The sequence below is a fragment of the Saccoglossus kowalevskii genome, chromosome 3, assembly GCF_978046115.1.
Source record: "Saccoglossus kowalevskii chromosome 3, keSacKowa6.1, whole genome shotgun sequence".
In the NCBI taxonomy this organism is placed as follows: Eukaryota; Metazoa; Hemichordata; class Enteropneusta; family Harrimaniidae; genus Saccoglossus; species Saccoglossus kowalevskii.
In genome coordinates, this window is record NC_140643.1 from 37388241 (window position 1) to 37411998 (window position 23758).

The 23758-nt window shown below is 37.9% G+C and overlaps 1 protein-coding gene and 1 non-coding gene across 2 annotated transcripts; both read left to right on the plus strand.

Annotated features, from left to right (window-relative positions):
* Positions 1-3311: 3311 nt before the first annotated feature.
* On the plus strand, positions 3312-3385 carry TRNAT-AGU (transfer RNA threonine (anticodon AGU)). The gene has a single exon. It is a non-coding gene; the product is annotated as a tRNA-Thr (tRNA).
* Positions 3386-3625: 240 nt separating this feature from the next.
* Positions 3626-9797, plus strand: LOC144353229 (uncharacterized). The gene is made up of 3 exons (XM_078009826.2): positions 3626-3763; positions 7314-7388; positions 9219-9797. The coding sequence occupies exons 2-3, from the start codon at positions 7386-7388 to the stop codon at positions 9513-9515; spliced, it is 300 nt and encodes a 99-aa protein (XP_077865952.1). The 5' UTR covers positions 3626-3763; positions 7314-7385; the 3' UTR covers positions 9516-9797.
* Positions 9798-23758: the final 13961 nt, after the last annotated feature.

Consider the following 23758-nt stretch of genomic DNA (forward strand, 5'->3'; position numbering starts at 1 on the left):
GTCATAATGGAATGCATGTGCATGTTGCTTTATTTTGTTGACCTTTGACTGCCTGGTGGCCGTTTTTATCAGGCAGGCCTGGACTGATTTTATTCAAAACTTGGTATGAACATTACACATGATAGGTTAAGTAAAGTTGTCTTTACTTGGTAAGTTACAACTTCTATGCCATTCTTATCATCAAAACTATGGACTGTCTGTATTTACTATGTTTTTGATCCACATAGTACAAATATGTATTGCAATACAAAGATTGATATGGACATTGATGTGGTTCTGTACCTATATACAGTACAACACTTGGCTGCCTAACAATGTGACAGGACTATATCATTGTCAGTAATATACTTATTATGCGAGTTCATTACTCTCTGGATGTGCACACCATCTGTAGAATCAATTCATATTGCAGAATCGCAACATAATGAGTTAATAAACCACAAAGATAGTGCTTCTAAATTTGTTGAATTATGCTACACAATCACATCTTTTAAGTCCTCATTCGGAACTCAGTAAAACATGGATCTTTGTTTTGTATTCTCTCTCATTTTTGTGTCCAGTTCCATTCCCAGAATGTGCTTAAGCTGATTTTGTTCTAAGTTGGTACATAGAACAGACATAATATGGTAGTATCGGTATACATAAATCTAGATACATAGGCTCTCTGGAGAAGTGATTAGATTGGGGTTGCATCTTAATTACCTAATTTAAATAAATGAACGAATTGTTTCACAGAACTAAAATATAACTAGTTAGATTTCAATGAAACTGGAACATGATTTTTCTGAGGGTAATCCACAGTTTAGGGTTAAACACAATGCATATTGATTACCTAATTTGCATAAATTTCTGCTACTGTGGAATACTTTATTTTTGCTGGAATTAATTTTCGCTGAAAAGGCTTTTTGGACGTTTTGCTTAGAATTTATTTTCACTGATTTCTGATGAGTTTAATGTGAAATATAGGAAAAAAAGTATATTCGCTGGATTTTATTTTCACGGAATCATCCCTTCAGCGAAAATAGCAAAAATAAATTCCAAGCGAAAATAAAGTATTCTACAGTATCTCAAAAATCAGATTTAAATTAAATTTGTTGCAAGTGATTAAACCAGACTGCAATCAAATGTATTCCTTTTGTTTTAATTTTCTGTGTGTATTATGAACTTCAATACTATGGATCCCATAGCAGCTATTACAAACATTACATTCTGCACACTTGCCAAGCTCTGGGAAATCAAGTTGGCAGAATAGGGCCTTGTAAGATGGGGGGGGGGGGACGAATGTCAGTCCACATATGCTGTACCGTGTCTCATCCCTTTGATCTTCTGTATAAATGAAACATAATGTTGCTACAATAATTTGACTACTTGAATTCCTCTATGGTGTACGATTAGATAATAAATAGCATGAATGAAAATGCTCCATAGTTATTCAGTCTGCCAACACAAACCTCTCATTTCAGTTTGAATTGTGATATAATAATGAAGGGAATGTCTTTTTTGTGCCAGAGTATTGGCCTATTGAATAATATTGGAAAGAAGTTTTTGGCTCCGCTGTCGACTTTGTCGAGCGGAGCTTATCATATGAGTGATTGTCCATCGTCGTCGTCGTCCGTGTCAATGTTTTACTTTTTTGACTTCTTCTTGAAAACTACAAGCCTAAATGCTTTGATACTTGGTGTATATGTACCTTGGGTAGACCTCTCTTAGGTTTGTTCATTTCATGTTGATATCTTCAATTCTCTAATTTTGGTGAATATTTTTGTCATTTTTGGTAAAAAGTGATATTTTCGACTTCTTGTTAAAAACCGCAAGAGCAATTACTTTGATATTACATATATAGGTACTACATGTGGACCTCTCTCAGATTTGTTCATTTTGTAATGATATCTTTAATTCTCTAATTTTGGTGAATATTTTTATAATTTTTGGTAAAAAGTGATATTTTCGACTTCTTGTTAAAAACCATAAGTCCGATTGCTTTGATATTACATATATAGGTACTACATGTGGACCTCTCTCAGATTTGTTCATTTTGTGTTGATGTCTTCAATTCTCTAATTTTGGTGAATATTTTTGTAATTTTTGGTAAAAAGTGATATTTTCGACTTCTTGTTAAAAACCAATAGTTCAATTGCTTTGATATTACATATTTAGATACTACATGTAGACCTTTCTCAGATTTGTTCATTTCGTGATGATATCTTTGATTCTATAATTTTGGTGAATATTTTTGTCATTTTTGGTAAAAAGTGATATTTTCGACTTCTTGTAAAAAAACAATAGTCTGATTGCTTTGATATTACATATATAGGTACTACATGTGGACCTCTCTCAGATTTGTTCATTTTGTGATGGTATCTTCAATTCTCTAATTTTGGTGAATATTTTTGTAATTTTTGGTAAAAAGTGATATTTTCGACTTCTTGTTAAAAACCAAAAGTTCAATTGCTTTGATATTACATATTTAGATACTACATGTAGACCTTTCTCAGATTTGTTCATTGCGTGATGATATCTTCGATTCTATAATTTTGGTGAATATTTTTGTCATTTTTGGTAAAAAGTGATATTTTCGACTTCTTGTTAAAAACTGTAAGTCCGATTGCTTTGATACTATACATATTGTTCATTTTCTAATGATGTCTTCAGTTCTTTAATTGAAATGTGCATTGCTAACAGCGGAGCTATCTCAGCCGATAGGCTGCTTGTTTAATTGAAGTTTGATTCAACTGCCATTGAAATTATAAGTATTTATAAATTTGAAGGGAATGCCTTTGTGTCAATACTATGCATTTCATGAAGGCATATTATATATATATATATATATATATATATATATATATATCCAAAACCACTAGACCAATCACTTGCCAAAGTAGAAGTACCGTCTTGATAAAGAAAGAAAAATTAGATAGATTTGCATCATAAAAGACAAATGTAACAACGGTTTCAATTTTATTTGAATTATGGCTAGAAGTGGTTCTGAGGAAAGATATAATACCACTCCGGTCTCCTTGACATAGCAACAAGGACTGAGATCGTTGGTACCATGGAGCTAAAAACTTGTGACGCGCTCTCATCTCGCAAAACTTTTGTGAAAAAAATGTTTGTATAATTTATTTAACGGTACTTGGCCTCCGCGAAACGAAAGTATGTGTGCCTATCGCGGAACATTGAAATAAAATTAGTCCTTAATGTGATGCCACAGCAAGTAGCATGATTGTCCGTCAGTTTGTTTGAAAGAAAGCGAGTGTTATTTCCATATATAGGTTTTGATCAGCACACGAGGTACCCCTTTGTTTGTGGTCGGCGCCATGGCTTAGTTGGTTAAAGCGCCTGTCTAGTAAACAGGAGATCCTGAGTTCGAATCTCAGTGGTGCCTATTTTGGCGACTGAAGTTAGTTCTTTCGTGAGGTGAAGGCCCTGGACCCTATTGAGTTTAACTTTTTTTTTCAAGAGCTTGTTAACGTTCTTGCGTCGTCTCGGTCTTGAAATATCAATATAATGCCAACTGCACAAGCAAACGCGTGTGTGATTTAAACAAAGGTTGGCGTACAGTGTAAATCAGGTCAATCATTGTTAACGCCCTCACCGGCCTTGTGGGTGCGAGTAGTCGGTGATTGTGTCACCTTAGCGACACACGGCCAATATAATCCGATCACCTGTTTGTGTACTGATATTATATAGCGGAAAAGACAATACGGTAATAGCGCGCAAAGCTTCGAAAGTTCTATTCGAACTCTTCCAGCCATTTGACGAGGTGAGTAATTGTTTTAGGCGCTTGTTCTATGGTCGTCAACAAACGCTGTGTTGACAAGCGAATAACGCGAGTTGTCGGTACTGATCGTGTTTATGCGCGGATCGGCTAGGATATTTTAAGCATAGGGGTATTGAAATCGAAGCACATAGTATCTGCCTTATTTTGACGCCGTGCATGATAGCCCCATTATATCACTTATATTTGAAGCCAATAGGGCAACAACGGGCGAATTATGGGCAGAACTGGGAAGTGTGTAGGACACAAGGTAAGTCAAACTTTGTACTAGTGACGCGCCGTGAAAGGTTGTTGCTTGAGAAGCGTACCACAATGCAGCATGAATTTTACAGCCTCACTGTATATACACTGTAGTACATTTCAAGCGAATCTTTTGTGTCTATGTCCATTACTTAACGCTGTCGTAAAAATAATACATTGACCACGCTAATCCACCTGGTTGGCGCCATAGACGCACACAGTCACACAGTTTGACTGACCGGCCAATCACTTCAACAACACCGGGGAATTTATATAACACCAGTAACAATTAAGTGGGAGAGGTCCGCGATTAACCCGAGGTTAAGACTCGACACAACGAGTGGTGTTCATCGTGTCAGGGTGTGATACTTCAGGGACTGTGAACCATTGATACACCAGCTGGTATGCGTCGATGTTTGTTAACCTTAGATATCCATTAAAACTTTAATAAAATTCTTGGATTATAACCCACATTACATCTAAGAAAATACCGCAGTTGCTTGTCTCTGTATTTCTAATGTATGTGGTTCGTGGTGTGTTCTCCTTTTAACACATGGGACTGTGTTCTCCCTTTAACACACGGGACTGTGGAGGTTTCTGATCGATGAAACCTGTACTTAAAAGTGGTGGAAATGAAGGCCAGCAACACTCTCAATAAAAGAAGAAAGTCAACATGTCCACACAATAAACACTCCTTATACATATTATGTACAGTGTTTACCGCTTTAACATTGAACTCTGTGAAGGTTGACAACCATTCGTCAATATTGGGTTGGTGTACAGCCACCGTGACATGAAACCATTTAGGGTTTGACGTGAATCACAGGTGGCAATATAAACCCTATAATGGCAGATACTTTTTTAACTAGTATTGAAATGCGCACCCAAGTCATACACATATTTCAGAAACGAAATCTGGACTTTAAGTAAAGTTTTACAAAACATAACCTTGTACATAGTGTGGCTGTCTATTTTAATCACGCACCCTGGTTGTGCTCTTATGGTGATAATTATATTGCGTGGTTTCCGTAGTAACACCCATCAACATGAAGTAATTCCCAGAATAGAGATTAAAAGGATTACGTTCTTGTATACATATTACACTAGGTCAGATGTCGACACACCCACTGGTTCACATGTAATTCGCACCACAATGATAACACACACAGCTGCGATTGAAATTTTGTTCCATGGGAAATGTACATTACATTGATATGATTTGCGCTCCCGTCGTAATAGAGGGGTCAAAGTTCAAACAAGGGACGTTCCATGTAGATCAGCATAACTCAACACAACATATTCGATTTGTCTTATTTACTAGTTTGTACTTATTGTGTTAATGTGATATGAGAGGTAAAGTACACTACTCATGAGCCGTACTGTATCCTAATCGCATTCAACAAGTGTCCTCTACGCGATTACTTCGTTCACGGGTATCAGTAAGCATTGTACTATTTGTTTATAGTATATATCAAATGATCGTTACCATAGCAGCGATATATGCAATGATATGTCTCCAATCTTCATGACATTTCAAGTCATCGATATTAAGTTCGAGTGCGAGTCTGATTCTAGCGTGATATTAGTAATAACGACCGTTATCTCTGATGTATGTTGATATTACTATATATAACTTAGAAAAACCGTTTCTATGGTAGAACACTGAACCCTTGAGCTTATAACGATTGCTATCATGGTATAACATACGTCACATGACATATAGCTATTTCGTCTGAAGTCCACTGATTGTTTTAACAACATTACAGAGCTTATCAACCCCACGATCTCTCACTGATGTTGTTTTGCTGCCAATTTAATTCTACATTCGTTTTATATTGAAACTAATCAATATTATATAACGTGGACCAACATCAAAAATAATCAAATCACGTAAAATGGTTATTTATTCATTTAGGTAATTTATTTTGCTAGTCAGTAATCTCAGTTTTCCTAATTTAAATTTCTTCTGTGTGTTGATTTCAATTCTAATCTGCCGCCTTTCCCGTCCTATCATAGTGTCGTGTGTTCTGTATATATTGTTCTGTAATTTCAATAACGCTTTAAATGATTGTTCGCCTGTTGAATGTCATGTTATTTAAATTGTCATCTTTCCATCGTGAATAACAATGCAAAGGTTCCAAAACACAAATCGATGAGTTATTAATAGTCGACTGACGTTATAGCTAAATATTTGTCATTGCTATGGCAATAGTTCTGTTGATTAGTGGGTAAAACACGGTCAGTTCTTGTAGTCTTTTATCTTGCTCTAATGCGGCTTTAAGCACTTAATTATGCAATTGTGGTATTAAATTGTTTAATCCTTTGAACGCCGTACTTTTTCCGGCTAACACTTTCGCGCAACGTTATACATTTGAATGTATTTAAAGGGCGGTGGTCGTCGTGTCGCGTCCTGTTCGATATGGGACTCATAGCGACGTATACAATGCGTGTAAAATACGTTGTTTGTTTACGCGAAATTCGAACACGCGCTGCGCGACGAGCACCGCCTTTTAACTATAATTTCTTTGTTAATTTTGGAATACTTTGGCACAATTTGTCTTTTGAAAAAAAAATTGGAGAGATTATGCTGGTTTATCTCGACACAGACTTTGCCTACGCAATTAATTTAGTTTGAAGCCAGTCGTGACTTGTGTACTAGAATTGTGTCAATATATGGTGATATATTACACACACGACACAGATAGGGTGTTCGGATATTGTGCCTTTGTTCTGTGAGTTATTTTCGGAGCTTTGGTTTATATCACACCAAACCCGGGATCACGGCAACATACGTGTTGCGACGTAGTCGTGTATATAACGATTATGTCTGAATGAGAGGCAAATAAACCATAAATGAACAGTGCGTGAATTATTCATATATTCACAATATTGGACTTATTTGTCTGTGATAACTTCGTGGCACCATGAAAAAGCGTTCTTTTCTTAACAATATTTATTATTTGTTCAGCCTTTGTCACCAGCAACAATTTAAGATATGGTATATTTGCCATGGGATCCTATGGTGAAAGCGTATAATACACTGTACTTCCAAAATGGCAACTATTCACTAAAATGGTGTCTCCCAACTTGTGCAAGTCAATATCCTTATTGAGTTATCTGGAGTACAATATACTGCAAAATAAATAAATTTAGGGTATTTTCAATTAAACCGACAATCACCATGGTTATGCCCGATTGTCACTAATATATAGCATCGTTAACCATAGGTCAGGTTAGCCTGCCCACTAATGTACAAAACGTATTAATCTCGATTAATTTATGTTTATTTTTTCAGATGCAATAATTGGTGGCCACCACGATGCCCACTCTAAGACTATAACAACTGAGTGTATCGTCCAGTATTAAAATGGTATGTGTTAATAGTTTTCTTCACTGTGGTCTGGACGATTCCTTCAGACTCAATTAACTGAATACTTATTTATCAACTTGGTAGTGATTGCATATTTCAGCCAAACACATCATCACCATGACAATGTAAAATAGGTGTTTGGACGCACCACACACTTTCGATTTGTTCTTCTGTGCATTGTCAATAAGTATAAATATCGAGTAATTAAACATACGTTGATTGATCCACTCCGGGAGTATTAGCCGAAACATTAACACGAAAACAAAGTTAATTTCTATATAGAGGGTGTAATATCCCTTGACAGCTAACTGTGTACGAGTAAACGAAATGTATTTTTTCAACTTTGACCTGGTTAAAATGTTCCGCTACCATTTGTAAAAAGTACTCCTCGATCTAGGTTTTAAATATATTATTCGACCCAGGGGTCAATACTGTTCAATTCCCTTTTGAAATATTCTCAAGCGCGGTAGTACCGCTATTCAACCAAGATTAATTGGCATCTGTTAATTGTAAGCTAATTAGTCGGGTACATAAAACTGAATGCTCGTATCATGCATATCACTCCGCCAAAACTGTAAGCTAATTACGTTTTGAACTGCAATTGGATTAATTTGTGATTAGATTGGCCGAATGTGAAATCGAATCTCGATCTTGGGATATTCTCCACACTGTACTGAAATAATGTATCCGACAGTCACAGAATATTTCTACGTAATTGTGTGTAGGTGTGTCTGCTACAGCATACATGTTACACCATGTGGTCGACAATTGTAACTGTTATTGTACACTCAATCACCGTAGTCGCCGTGCAATTGTTCTATGCCGTCACAACTTTGAAAAGAGACTGACTTGAGAAATGTCACCTGCGGCTGTATATACATGTAGTTACCGTGGCCGTTTACTCCACAACAAAACAGATATCATGTATTTACTTATTTTTGTTTATATGGAGGTTTATTAGCTGGAGTAAGATTAAATACCGTTGCCATGGTTTTCCATATGCAGTGTTATTGTCATTTCACGATGTTACGGTTAGTGAAACATGGTTCGTTGCCAGTGTATGGTACCGTGTTCGCAATGTCGGTCACGTTCTGCTAACATTTCTTGAAATGAAACTAAAACTATCCGCCGTGTTTCCTATTTGTTTGTTTTTTATTTAGTCAAATCGGTACGGCTAGTTCCTTCAATTATATACAAACACACATTTTTAACAGTAAAGTTACCATGGTCACACACTGTTCACCCCATCGGATTTATTTCCACGTGTTTTTGTGAATGGAAATGCTGTAATGCTCTCAGGCCAAGCAACGTGGCATTATCAACTTTCTTCATTCTCGCCTGCCAGATTTGTTTCCCTACACTCTAAACACACTCCAACACAGCCTGTATTTGGGAAATAGGATTTGCATATTCGTGAGTAAACGTCATGAAAGAAAATAACCAATCATCTAATAGATCATTGGATTTTATAGGTAACTTTGTTGGTTCGCTGTAATGGAAGGGAGGTACTCTGATTGGTGCATTTGCAAGCTACCGAATAATGCAAGTTTTGCGGCAACGTTTGTTTTATTTTTACTGAGGGATGTGCAATACGTTCACCCAATTAAAACTCAGACGATTTTTACGATTTATCTCCCACGGCTATTGCGACAACGGAATCAACGCCCATGCGCACTGACGTATTTCCTTATTTCACCGAAATAATACTAGTTTATGTACGACTAAAAACATTCTTAATTTAGGGGAAATCATAAATCGATGTGTATATTTTCTGTATTCACAAACATATTAATCATATTTCATTATTTTATAAAATATTATCTATTTCAGCCTGGAAAGAGAAAGGGGTACAGCAAGAGTGCCAAAGGGCTACCACGTGACAGGAAATCGCGCAGTAGAAGCCCGAGTGCCAAAGGGAAAAAGGGGAAAGGAAAGAAAAAGTCAAAATCGGCGTCGCCAAGTAGGACTACAAAGAAACCGGTGGATCTGATGAGCCCAGAAGTGATGACCAATGCTTATTATATTTGCCACACTGCTGTTGACTTTCTCGATGCACGAGGCTTTCCTTGGCCCGATGCTCCCAAAAAGAAAGGGAAAAAAGGCAAAGGCAAGAAAAAGAAGAAATGACAACCCAGATATAAAATATTGTTTTCGGATGTTTGTCGGAACTTCTGTCTGCGTCATCGGTATTTGTATGCTTTCCAATATTTTCGGAAAGCGAAATTTTTTTAAATACTCAGAGAAATACGGATGTTTTTTTTTATTTTAAATTAAACAAGTCTTATAGACTGTTAGGTGAAATTTTGTACACAATTCTGTAATCATGATGGACTCTCCTTAAGATAGTTTAATATTGTCATTGTAAATGTATTTTTAAATTAAAACAGAAATAACCTGAAGAACAAACAATACGAGAGAGCGTTTGCATCAAATTAAATTCGCCAGGATCCTATCCTTCTCTAGGGTTTATGCTTCATAGATCCAATGTGCCAAATTGTGGTTTACAAGCACACTTGACACACTCGCTATACTTCTGCTCTCCATGAGTGGGTGTGTCAGGCCGATCTCAGGCATACTAAAGTAAATAATACAGGTTTCGTACTACAAGTATGATTCGTTTTCATGACTGACAGTGTAGTTCTCTTATTTTTCAAACAACGTTCTCCAAGGACGGAATGCAAGTACTGAAACAATAATCCAGTGGACTAACTAACATCGGTGTTTACCATTGAATGATGCAGCGTATTACGTGCTCATGTCTTGGGCACACATGTAACAACATTAATATAGATCTTCGTGTTGAAAATGTTTTCTTCGAAGAAAGCGTTTGTTTATACATGCGTTGGAAATAACTTACTAAAAGTAGCTAATAGTTTTGCTGATTATTAATTATATTATATAACAATGAGATCATACCACATAATCTCCGACATGAAAATGGTCAAATAGAGTGTCAACATTTGAATGACATATTATGCGATGACGGCGATTATACTATTTACTATTTGAATGTGAAAACTCTAAGTTTTCTCAGTTCTGTAAGTGTACGCTTTGGGTGGGTTTACGGGAATAAGAATCACCATGAATGGTATATATTTAAATACACGTAATTATTGAAGATTTGAATACATGAACATATTGAAATTTACTTTCTACGTATATAGTTTCAAATCCATGTGATTTATAAAAGTGAACTTCTTTAACAGAAGAAGATCTTCGCTGTGAATATAAAAATAAGTGACCTCGAGTCCGGGTGCCAGTTTATATATCATGTTTAAATCACTTTTCGGCCTGAACATTGTTTGCTTCGGTGAAAGCCCACCTACAATCGTGACATGAGGTACGCGAATAGAGTTCTGAAAGTTTGAAAAGACCATTCATAAATAAGCGGGATATAATTAATTCGTGAATGAACTGGTCAAGTCGGTTCCCCTTGTATTGGCATGTAAACCGTCAACTATTGAACAGGGTTACTGGGTGTGTAAACACTGCTGGTTTGTTCCATGCACAGATAACAAAAGCTCACATGTGTTCCTTTTCTAGCTCCACCCTGGCAGTTTAGAGGAACAAACAAATGAAAGAACAGATCACAACAAGAGCTCACAGCGTTTCCCATTTCTATCCATTTCAAATGACCTGTTGATTCATAATAATCTTATATGTTAAACCTGTATTCCCTTCAAGATTATACACCCCACACTCCCATTCCCTTCAAGATTATACACCACACACTCGTATTCCCTTCAAGATTATACACCACACACTCGTATTCCCTTCAAGATTATACACCACACACTCGTATTCTCTTCAAGATTATACACCACACACTCGTATTCCCTTCAAGATTATACACCACACACTCCTATTCCCTTCAAGATTATACACCACACACTCCCATTCCCTTCAAGATTATACACCACACACTCCTATTCCCTTCAAGATTATACACCACACACTCGTATTCCCTTCAAGATTATACACCACACTCTTATTCCCTTCAAGATTTACACCACACACTCCTATTCCCTTCAAGATTATACACCACACACTCCCATTCCCTTCAAGAATATACACCACACACTTGTATTCCTTTCAAGATTATATACCACACACTCCCATTCCCTTCAAGATTATACACCACACACTCCTATTCCCTTCAAGATTATATACCACACACTCCCATTCCCTTCAAGATTATATACAACACACTCCCATTCTTTTCAAGATTATACACACCACACTCCTATTCCCTTCAAGATTATACACCACACACTCCTATTCCCTTCAAGATTATATACCACACACTCCCATTCCCTTCAAGATTATACACCACACACTCCTATTCCCTTCAAGATTATACACAACACACTTGTATTCCCTTCAAGATTATACACCGCACACTAGTATTCCATTGAAGAATATACACCACACACTCCCATTCCCTTCAAGAGTATACACCACACACTCCTATTCCCTTCAAGAGTATACACCACACACTCCTATTCCCTTCAAGATTATACACAACACACTTGTATTCCCTTCAAGATTATACACCGCACACTAGTATTCCATTGACGAATATACACCACACACTCCCATTCCCTTCAAGAGTATACACCACACACTCATATTCCCTTCAAGATTATACACCACACACTCCTATTCCCTTCAAGAATATACACCACACACTCCTATTCCCTTCACGATTATACACCACACACTTGTATTCCCTTCAAGATTATATACCACACACTCCTATTCCCTTCAAGATTATACACCACACACTCGTATTCCCTTCAAGATTATACACCACACACTCCCATTCCCTTCAAGATTATACACCACAGACTTCAATTCCCTTCAAGATTATACACTACGCACTTGTATTCCCTTCAAGATTATACACCACACACTTGTATTCCCTTCAAGAATATACACCACACACTCCGATTCCCTTCAAGATTATACACCACACACTTGTATTCCCTTCAAAATTATACAACACACACTCCCATTCCCTTCAAGAATATACACCACACACTCCCATTCCTTTAAAGATTATACACCACACACTCCTATTCCCTTCAAGATTATACACCACAGACTTCTATTCCCTTCAAGATTATACACTACGCACTTGTATTCCCTTCAAGAATATACACCACACACTCCCATTCCCTTCAAGATTATACACCACACACTCCTATTACTTTCAAGATTATACACCAAAGACTTCTATTCCCTTCAAGATTATACACTACGCACTTGTATTCCCTTCAAGATTATACACCACACACTTGTATTCCCTTCAAGATTACACACCACACACTCCCATTCCCTTCAAGATTATACATCACACACTCCTATTCCCTTCAAGATTATACACTACGCACTTGTATTCCCTTCAAGATTATACACCGCACACTAGTATTCCATTGAAGAATATACACCACACACTCCCATTCCCTTCAAAAGTATACACCACACACTCCTATTCCCTTCAAGATTATATACCACACACTTGTATTCCCTTCAAGATTATACACCACACACTCCCATTCCCTTCAAGATTATACACCACACACTCCTATTACTTTCAAGATTATACACCATAGACTTCTATTCCCTTCAAGATTATACACTACGCACTTGTATTCCCTTCAAGATTATACACCACACACTTGTATTCCCCTCAAGATTATACACCACACACTCCCATTCCCTTCAAGATTATACACCACACACTCCTATTCCCTTCAAGATTATACACTACGCACTTGTATTCCCTTCAAGATTATACACCGCACACTAGTATTCCATTGAAGAATATACACCACACACTCACATTCCCTTCAAAAGTATACACCACACACTCCTATTCCCTTCAAGATTATATACCACACACTTGTATTCCCTTCAAGATTATACACCACACACTCCTATTCCTTTCAAGATTATACACTACGCACTTGTATTCCCTTCAAGATTATACACCGCACACTAGTATTCCACTGAAGAATATACACCACACACTCCCATTCCCTTCAAGAGTATACACCACACACTCCCATTCCCTTCAAGATTATACACCACACACTCCTATTCCCTTCAAGAATATACACCACACACTCCTATTCCCTTCAAGATTATACACCACACACTTGTATTCCCTTCAAGATTATACACCACACACTCCTATTCCCTTCAAGATTATATACCGCACACTTGTATTCCCTTCAAGATTATACAACACACACTCCTATTCCCTTCAAGATTATACACCGCACACTTGTATTCCCTTCAAGATTATACACCGCACACTCCCATTCCCTTCATGATTATACACCACAGACTTCTATTCCCTTCAAGATTATACACCACACACTAGTATTCCATTGAAGAATATACACCACACACTCCCATTCCCTTCAAGATTATACACCACACACTCCTATTCCCTTCAAGATTATATACCACACACTTGTATTCCCTTCAAGATTATATACCACACACTTGTATTCCCTTCAAGATTATACACCACACACTCCTATTCCCTTCAAGATTATACACCGCACACTAGTATTCCATTGAAGAATATACACCACACACTTCCATTCCCTTCAAGAGTATACACCACACACTCCCATTCCCTTCAAGATTATACACCACACACTCCTATTCCCTTCAAGAATATACACCACACACTCCTATTCCCTTCAAGATTATACACCACACACTTGTATTCCCTTCAAGATTATACACCACACACTCCTATTCCCTTCAAGATTATACACCACACTCTTATTCCCTTCAAGATTATACACCACACACTCCTATTCCTTTCAAGATTATACACCACACTCTTATTCCCTTCAAGATTATACACCACACACTCCCATTCCCTTCAAGAATATACACCACACACTTCTATTCCCTTCAAGATTATACACTACGCACTTGTATTCCCTTCAAGATTATACACCGCACACTAGTATTCCATTGAAGAATATACACCACACACTCCCATTCCCTTCAAAAGTATACACCACACACTCCTATTCCCTTCAAGATTATATACCACACACTTGTATTCCCTTCAAGATTATACACCACACACTCCCATTCCCTTCAAGATTATACACCACACACTCCTATTACTTTCAAGATTATACACCATAGACTTCTATTCCCTTCAAGATTATACACTACGCACTTGTATTCCCTTCAAGATTATACACCACACACTTGTATTCCCCTCAAGATTATACACCACACACTCCCATTCCCTTCAAGATTATACACCACACACTCCTATTCCCTTCAAGATTATACACTACGCACTTGTATTCCCTTCAAGATTATACACCGCACACTAGTATTCCATTGAAGAATATACACCACACACTCCCATTCCCTTCAAAAGTATACACCACACACTCCTATTCCCTTCAAGATTATATACCACACACTTGTATTCCCTTCAAGATTATACACCACACACTCCTATTCCTTTCAAGATTATACACTACGCACTTGTATTCCCTTCAAGATTATACACCGCACACTAGTATTCCACTGAAGAATATACACCACACACTCCCATTCCCTTCAAGAGTATACACCACACACTCCTATTCCCTTCAAGATTATATACCGCACACTTGTATTCCCTTCAAGATTATACACCACACACTCCTATTCCCTTCAAGATTATACACCGCACACTTGTATTCCCTTCAAGATTATACACCGCACACTCCCATTCCCTTCATGATTATACACCACAGACTTCTATTCCCTTCAAGATTATACACCACACACTAGTATTCCATTGAAGAATATACACCACACACTCCCATTCCCTTCAAGATTATACACCACACACTCCTATTCCCTTCAAGATTATATACCACACACTTGTATTCCCTTCAAGATTATATACCACACACTTATATTCCCTTCAAGATTATACACCACACACTCCTATTCCCTTCAAGATTATACACCGCACACTAGTATTCCATTGAAGAATATACACCACACACTTCCATTCCCTTCAAGAGTATACACCACACACTCCCATTCCCTTCAAGATTATACACCACACACTCCTATTCCCTTCAAGAATATACACCACACACTCCTATTCCCTTCAAGATTATACACCACACACTTGTATTCCCTTCAAGATTATACACCACACACTCCTATTCCCTTCAAGATTATACACCACACTCTTATTCCCTTCAAGATTATACACCACACACTCCTATTCCTTTCAAGATTATACACCACACTCTTATTCCCTTCAAGCTTATACACCACACACTCCCATTCCCTTCAAGAATATACACCACACACTTCTATTCCCTTCAAGATTATACACTACGCACTTGTATTCCCTTCAAGAATATACACCACACACTCCCATTCCCTTCAAGATTATACACCACACACTCCTAATACTTTCAAGATTATACACCACAGACTTCTATTCCCTTCAAGATTATACACTACGCACTTGTATTCCCTTCAAGATTATACACCACACACTTGTAGTCCCTTCAAGATTATACACCACACACTCCCATTCCCTTCAAGATTATACACCACACACTCCTATTCCCTTCAAGATTATACACTACGCACTTGTATTCCATTCAAGATTATACACCGCACACTCCCATTCCCTTCATGATTATACACCACAGACTTCTATTCCCTTCAAGATTATACACCACACACTCCTATTACTTTCAAGATTATACACCACACTCTTATTCCCTTCAAGATTATACACCACACACTCCCATTCCCTTCAAGAATATACACCACACACTTCTATTCCCTTCAAGATTATACACTACGCACTTGTATTCCCTTCAAGAATATACACCACACACTCCCATTCCCTTCAAGATTATACACCACACACTCCTATTACTTTCAAGATTATACACCACAGACTTCTATTCCCTTCAAGATTATACACTACGCACTTGTATTCCCTTCAAGATTATACACCACACACTTGTATTCCCTTCAAGATTATACACCACACACTCCTATTCCCTTCATGATTATACACCACAGACTTCTATTCCCTTCAAGATTATACACTGCGCACTTGTATTCCCTTCAAGATTATACACCGCACACTTGTATTCCCTTCAAGATTATACACCACACACTTGTATTCCCTTCAAGATTATACACCACACACTAGTATTCCATTGAAGAATATACACCACACACTCCCATTCCCTTCAAGATTATACACCACACACTCCTATTCCCTTCAAGATTATATACCACACACTTGTATTCCCTTCAAGATTATATACCACACACTTGTATTCCCTTCAAGATTATACACCACACACTCCTATTCCCTTCAAGATTATACACCGCACACTAGTATTCCGTTGAAGAATATACACCACACACTTCCATTCCCTTCAAGAGTATACACCACACACTCCCATTCCCTTCAAGATTATACACCACACACTCCTATTCCCTTCAAGAATATACACCACACACTCCTATTCCCTTCAAGATTATACACCACACACTAGTATTCCATTGAAGAATATACACCACACACTCCTATTCCCTTCATGATTATACACCACAGACTTCTATTCCCTTCAAGATTATACACTACACACTTGTATTCCCTTCAAGATTATATACCACACACTTGTATTCCCTTCAAGATTATACACCACACACTCCTATTCCCTTCAAGATTATATACCACACACTTGTATTCCCTTCAAGATTATATACCACACACTTGTATTCCCTTCAAGATTATACACCACACACTCCTATTCCCTTCAAGATTATACACCGCACACTAGTATTCCATTGAAGCATATACACCACACACTTCCATTCCCTTCAAGAGTATACACCACACACTCCCATTCCCTTCAAGATTATACACCACACACTCCTATTCCCTTCAAGAATATACACCACACACTCCTATTCCCTTCAAGATTATACACCACACACTTGTATTCCCTTCAAGATTATACACCACACACTCCTATTCCCTTCAAGATTATACACCACACTCTTATTCCCTTCAAGATTATACACCACACACTCCTATTCCTTTTCAAGATTATACACCACACTCTTATTCCCTTCAAGATTATACACCACACACTCCCATTCCCTTCAAGAATATACACCACACACTTCTATTCCCTTCAAGATTATACACTACGCACTTGTATTCCCTTCAAGAATATACACCACACACTCCCATTCCCTTCAAGATTATACACCACACACTCCTATTACTTTCAAGATTATACACCACAGACTTCTATTCCCTTCAAGATTATACACTACGCACTTGTATTCCCTTCAAGATTATACACCACACACTTGTATTCCCTTCAAGATTATACACCACACACTCCTATTCCCTTCATGATTATACACCACAGACTTCTATTCCCTTCAAGATTATACACTGCGCACTTGTATTCCCTTCAAGATTATACACCGCACACTTGTATTCCCTTCAAGATTATACACCACACACTTGTATTCCCTTCAAGATTATACACCACACACTAGTATTCCATTGAAGAATATACACCACACACTCCCATTCCCTTCAAGATTATACACCACACACTCCTATTCCCTTCAAGATTATATACCACACACTTGTATTCCCTTCAAGATTATATACCACACACTTGTATTCCCTTCAAGATTATACACCACACACTCCTATTCCCTTCAAGATTATACACCGCACACTAGTATTCCGTTGAAGAATATACACCACACACTTCCATTCCCTTCAAGAGTATACACCACACACTCCCATTCCCTTCAAGATTATACACCACACACTCCTATTCCCTTCAAGAATATACACCACACACTCCTATTCCCTTCAAGATTATACACTACGCACTTGTATTCCCTTCAAGATTATACACCGCACACTAGTATTCCATTGAAGAATATACACCACACACTCCCATTCCCTTCAAAAGTATACACCACACACTCCTATTCCCTTCAAGATTATATACCACACACTTGTATTCCCTTCAAAATTATACACCACACACTCCTATTCCTTTCAAGATTATACACTACGCACTTGTATTCCCTTCAAGATTATACACCGCACACTAGTATTCCACTGAAGAATATACACCACACACTCCCATTCCCTTCAAGAGTATACACCACACACTCCTATTCCCTTCAAGATTATATACCGCACACTTGTATTCCCTTCAAGATTATACACCACACACTCCTATTCCCTTCAAGATTATACACCGCACACTTGTATTCCCTTCAAGATTATACACCGCACACTCCCATTCCCTTCATGATTATACACCACAGACTTCTATTCCCTTCAAGATTATACACCACACACTAGTATTCCATTGAAGAATATACACCACACACTCCCATTCCCTTCAAGATTATACACCACACACTCCTATTCCCTTCAAGATTATATACCACACACTTGTATTCCCTTCAAGATTATATACCACACACTTGTATTCCCTTCAAGATTATACACCACACACTCCTATTCCCTTCAAGATTATACACCGCACACTAGTATTCCATTGAAGAATATACACCACACACTTCCATTCCCTTCAAGAGTATACACCACACACTCCCATTCCCTTCAAGATTATACACCACACACTCCTATTCCCTTCAAGAATATACACCACACACTCCTATTCCCTTCAAGATTATACACCACACACTTGTATTCCCTTCAAGATTATACACCACACACTCCTATTCCCTTCAAGATTATACACCACACTCTTATTCCCTTCAAGATTATACACCACACACTCCTATTCCTTTCAAGATTATACACCACACTCTTATTCCCTTCAAGCTTATACACCACACACTCCCATTCCCTTCAAGAATATACACCACACACTTCTATTCCCTTCAAGATTATACACTACGCACTTGTATTCCCTTCAAGAATATACACCACACACTCCCATTCCCTTCAAGATTATACACCACACACTCCTAATACTTTCAAGATTATACACCACAGACTTCTATTCCCTTCAAGATTATACACTACGCACTTGTATTCCCTTCAAGATTATACACCACACACTTGTAGTCCCTTCAAGATTATACACCACACACTCCCATTCCCTTCAAGATTATACACCACACACTCCTATTCCCTTCAAGATTATACACTACGCACTTGTATTCCATTCAAGATTATACACCGCACACTCCCATTCCCTTCATGATTATACACCACAGACTTCTATTCCCTTCAAGATTATACACCACACACTCCTATTCCTTTCAAGATTATACACCACACTCTTATTCCCTTCAAGATTATACACCACACACTCCCATTCCCTTCAAGAATATACACCACACACTTCTATTCCCTTCAAGATTATACACTACGCACTTGTATTCCCTTCAAGAATATACACCACACACTCCCATTCCCTTCAAGATTATACACCACACACTCCTATTACTTTCAAGATTATACACCACAGACTTCTATTCCCTTCAAGATTATACACTACGCACTTGTATTCCCTTCAAGATTATACACCACACACTTGTATTCCCTTCAAGATTATACACCACACACTCCTATTCCCTTCATGATTATACACCACAGACTTCTATTCCCTTCAAGATTATACACTGCGCACTTGTATTCCCTTCAAGATTATACACCGCACACTTGTATTCCCTTCAAGATTATACACCACACACTTGTATTCCCTTCAAGATTATACACCACACACTAGTATTCCATTGAAGAATATACACCACACACTCCCATTCCCTTCAAGATTATACACCACACACTCCTATTCCCTTCAAGATTATATACCACACACTTGTATTCCCTTCAAGATTATATACCACACACTTGTATTCCCTTCAAGATTATACACCACACACTCCTATTCCCTTCAAGATTATACACCGCACACTAGTATTCCGTTGAAGAATATACACCACACACTTCCATTCCCTTCAAGAGTATACACCACACACTCCCATTCCCTTCAAGATTATACACCACACACTCCTATTCCCTTCAAGAATATACACCACACACTCCTATTCCCTTCAAGATTATACACCACACACTAGTATTCCATTGAAGAATATACACCACACACTCCTATTCCCTTCATGATTATACACCACAGACTTCTATTCCCTTCAAGATTATACACTACACACTTGTATTCCCTTCAAGATTATATACCACACACTTGTATTCCCTTCAAGATTATACACCACACACTCCTATTCCCTTCAAGATTATATACCACACACTTGTATTCCCTTCAAGATTATATACCACACACTTGTATTCCCTTCAAGATTATACACCACACACTCCTATTCCCTTCAAGATTATACACCGCACACTAGTATTCCATTGAAGCATATACACCACACACTTCCATTCCCTTCAAGAGTATACACCACACACTCCCATTCCCTTCAAGATTATACACCACACACTCCTATTCCCTTCAAGAATATACACCACACACTCCTATTCCCTTCAAGATTATACACCACACACTTGTATTCCCTTCAAGATTATACACCACACACTCCTATTCCCTTCAAGATTATACACCACACTCTTATTCCCTTCAAGATTATACACCACACACTCCTATTCCTTTTCAAGATTATACACCACACTCTTATTCCCTTCAAGATTATACACCACACACTCCCATTCCCTTCAAGAATATACACCACACACTTCTATTCCCTTCAAGATTATACACTACGCACTTGTATTCCCTTCAAGAATATACACCACACACTCCCATTCCCTTCAAGATTATACACCACACACTCCTATTACTTTCAAGATTATACACCACAGACTTCTATTCCCTTCAAGATTATACACTACGCACTTGTATTCCCTTCAAGATTATACACCACACACTTGTATTCCCTTCAAGATTATACACCACACACTCCTATTCCCTTCATGATTATACACCACAGACTTCTATTCCCTTCAAGATTATACACTGCGCACTTGTATTCCCTTCAAGATTATACACCGCACACTTGTATTCCCTTCAAGATTATACACCACACACTTGTATTCCCTTCAAGATTATACACCACACACTAGTATTCCATTGAAGAATATACACCACACACTCCCATTCCCTTCAAGATTATACACCACACACTCCTATTCCCTTCAAGATTATATACCACACACTTGTATTCCCTTCAAGATTATATACCACACACTTGTATTCCCTTCAAGATTATACACCACACACTCCTATTCCCTTCAAGATTATACACCGCACACTAGTATTCCGTTGAAGAATATACACCACACACTTCCATTCCCTTCAAGAGTATACACCACACACTCCCATTCCCTTCAAGATTATACACCACACACTCCTATTCCCTTCAAGAATATACACCACACACTCCTATTCCCTTCAAGATTATACACCACACACTAGTATTCCATTGAAGAATATACACCACACACTCCTATTCCCTTCATGATTATACACCACAGACTTCTATTCCCTTCAAGATTATACACTACACACTTGTATTCCCTTCAAGATTATATACCACACACTTGTATTCCCTTCAAGATTATACACCACACACTCCTATTCCCTTCAAGATTATATACCACACACTTGTATTCCCTTCAAGATTATATACCACACACTTGTATTCCCTTCAAGATTATACACCACACACTCCTATTCCCTTCAAGATTATACACCGCACACTAGTATTCCATTGAAGCATATACACCACACACTTCCATTCCCTTCAAGAGTATACACCACACACTCCCATTCCCTTCAAGATTATACACCACACACTCCTATTCCCTTCAAGAATATACACCACACACTCCTATTCCCTTCAAGATTATACACCACACACTTGTATTCCCTTCAAGATTATACACCACACACTCCTATTCCCTTCAAGATTATACACCACACTCTTATTCCCTTCAAGATTATACACCACACACTCCTATTCCTTTTCAAGATTATACACCACACTCTTATTCCCTTCAAGATTATACACCACACACTCCCATTCCCTTCAAGAATATACACCACACACTTCTATTCCCTTCAAGATTATACACTACGCACTTGTATTCCCTTCAAGAATATACACCACACACTCCCATTCCCTTCAAGATTATACACCACACACTCCTATTACTTTCAAGATTATACACCACAGACTTCTATTCCCTTCAAGATTATACACTACGCACCTGTATTCCCTTCAAGATTATACACCACACACTTGTATTCCCTTCAAGATTATACACCACACACTCCCATTCCCTTCAAGATTATACACCACACACTCCTATTCCCTTCAAGATTATACACTACGCACTTGTATTCCCTTCAAGATTATACACCGCACACTAGTATTCCATTGAAGAATATACACCACACACTCCCATTCCCTTCAAGAGTATACACCACACACTCCTATTCCCTTCAAGATTATATACCACACACTTGTATTCCCTTCAAGATTATACACCACACACTCCTATTCCTTTCAAGATTATACACTACACACTTGTATTCCCTTCAAGATTATACACCGCACACTCCCATTCCCTTCATGATTATACACCACAGACTTCTATTCCCTTCAAGATTATACACTACGCACTTGTATTCCCTTCAAGATTATACACCACACACTCCTATTCCCTTCATGATTATACACCACAGACTTCTATTCCCTTCAAGATTATACACTGCGCACTTGTATTCCCTTCAAGATTATACACCACACACTTGTATTCCCTTCAAGATTATACACCACACACTCCTATTCCCTTCAAGATTATATACCACACACTTGTATTCCCTTCAAGATTATATACCACACACTTGTATTCCCTTCAAGATTATACACCACACATTCCTATTCCCTTCAAGATTATACACCGCACACTAGTATTCCATTGAAGAATATACACCACTCACTTCCATTCCCTTCAAGAGTATACACCACACACTCCCATTCCCTTCAAGATTATACACCACACACTCCTATTCCCTTCAAGAATATACACCACACACTCCTATTCCCTTCAAGATTATACACCACACACTTGTATTCCCTTCAAGATTATACACCACACACTCCTATTCCCTTCAAGATTATACACCACACTCTTATTCCCTTCAAGATTATACACCACACACTCCTATTCCTTTCATGATTATACACCACACTCTTATTCCCTTCAAGATTATACACCACAC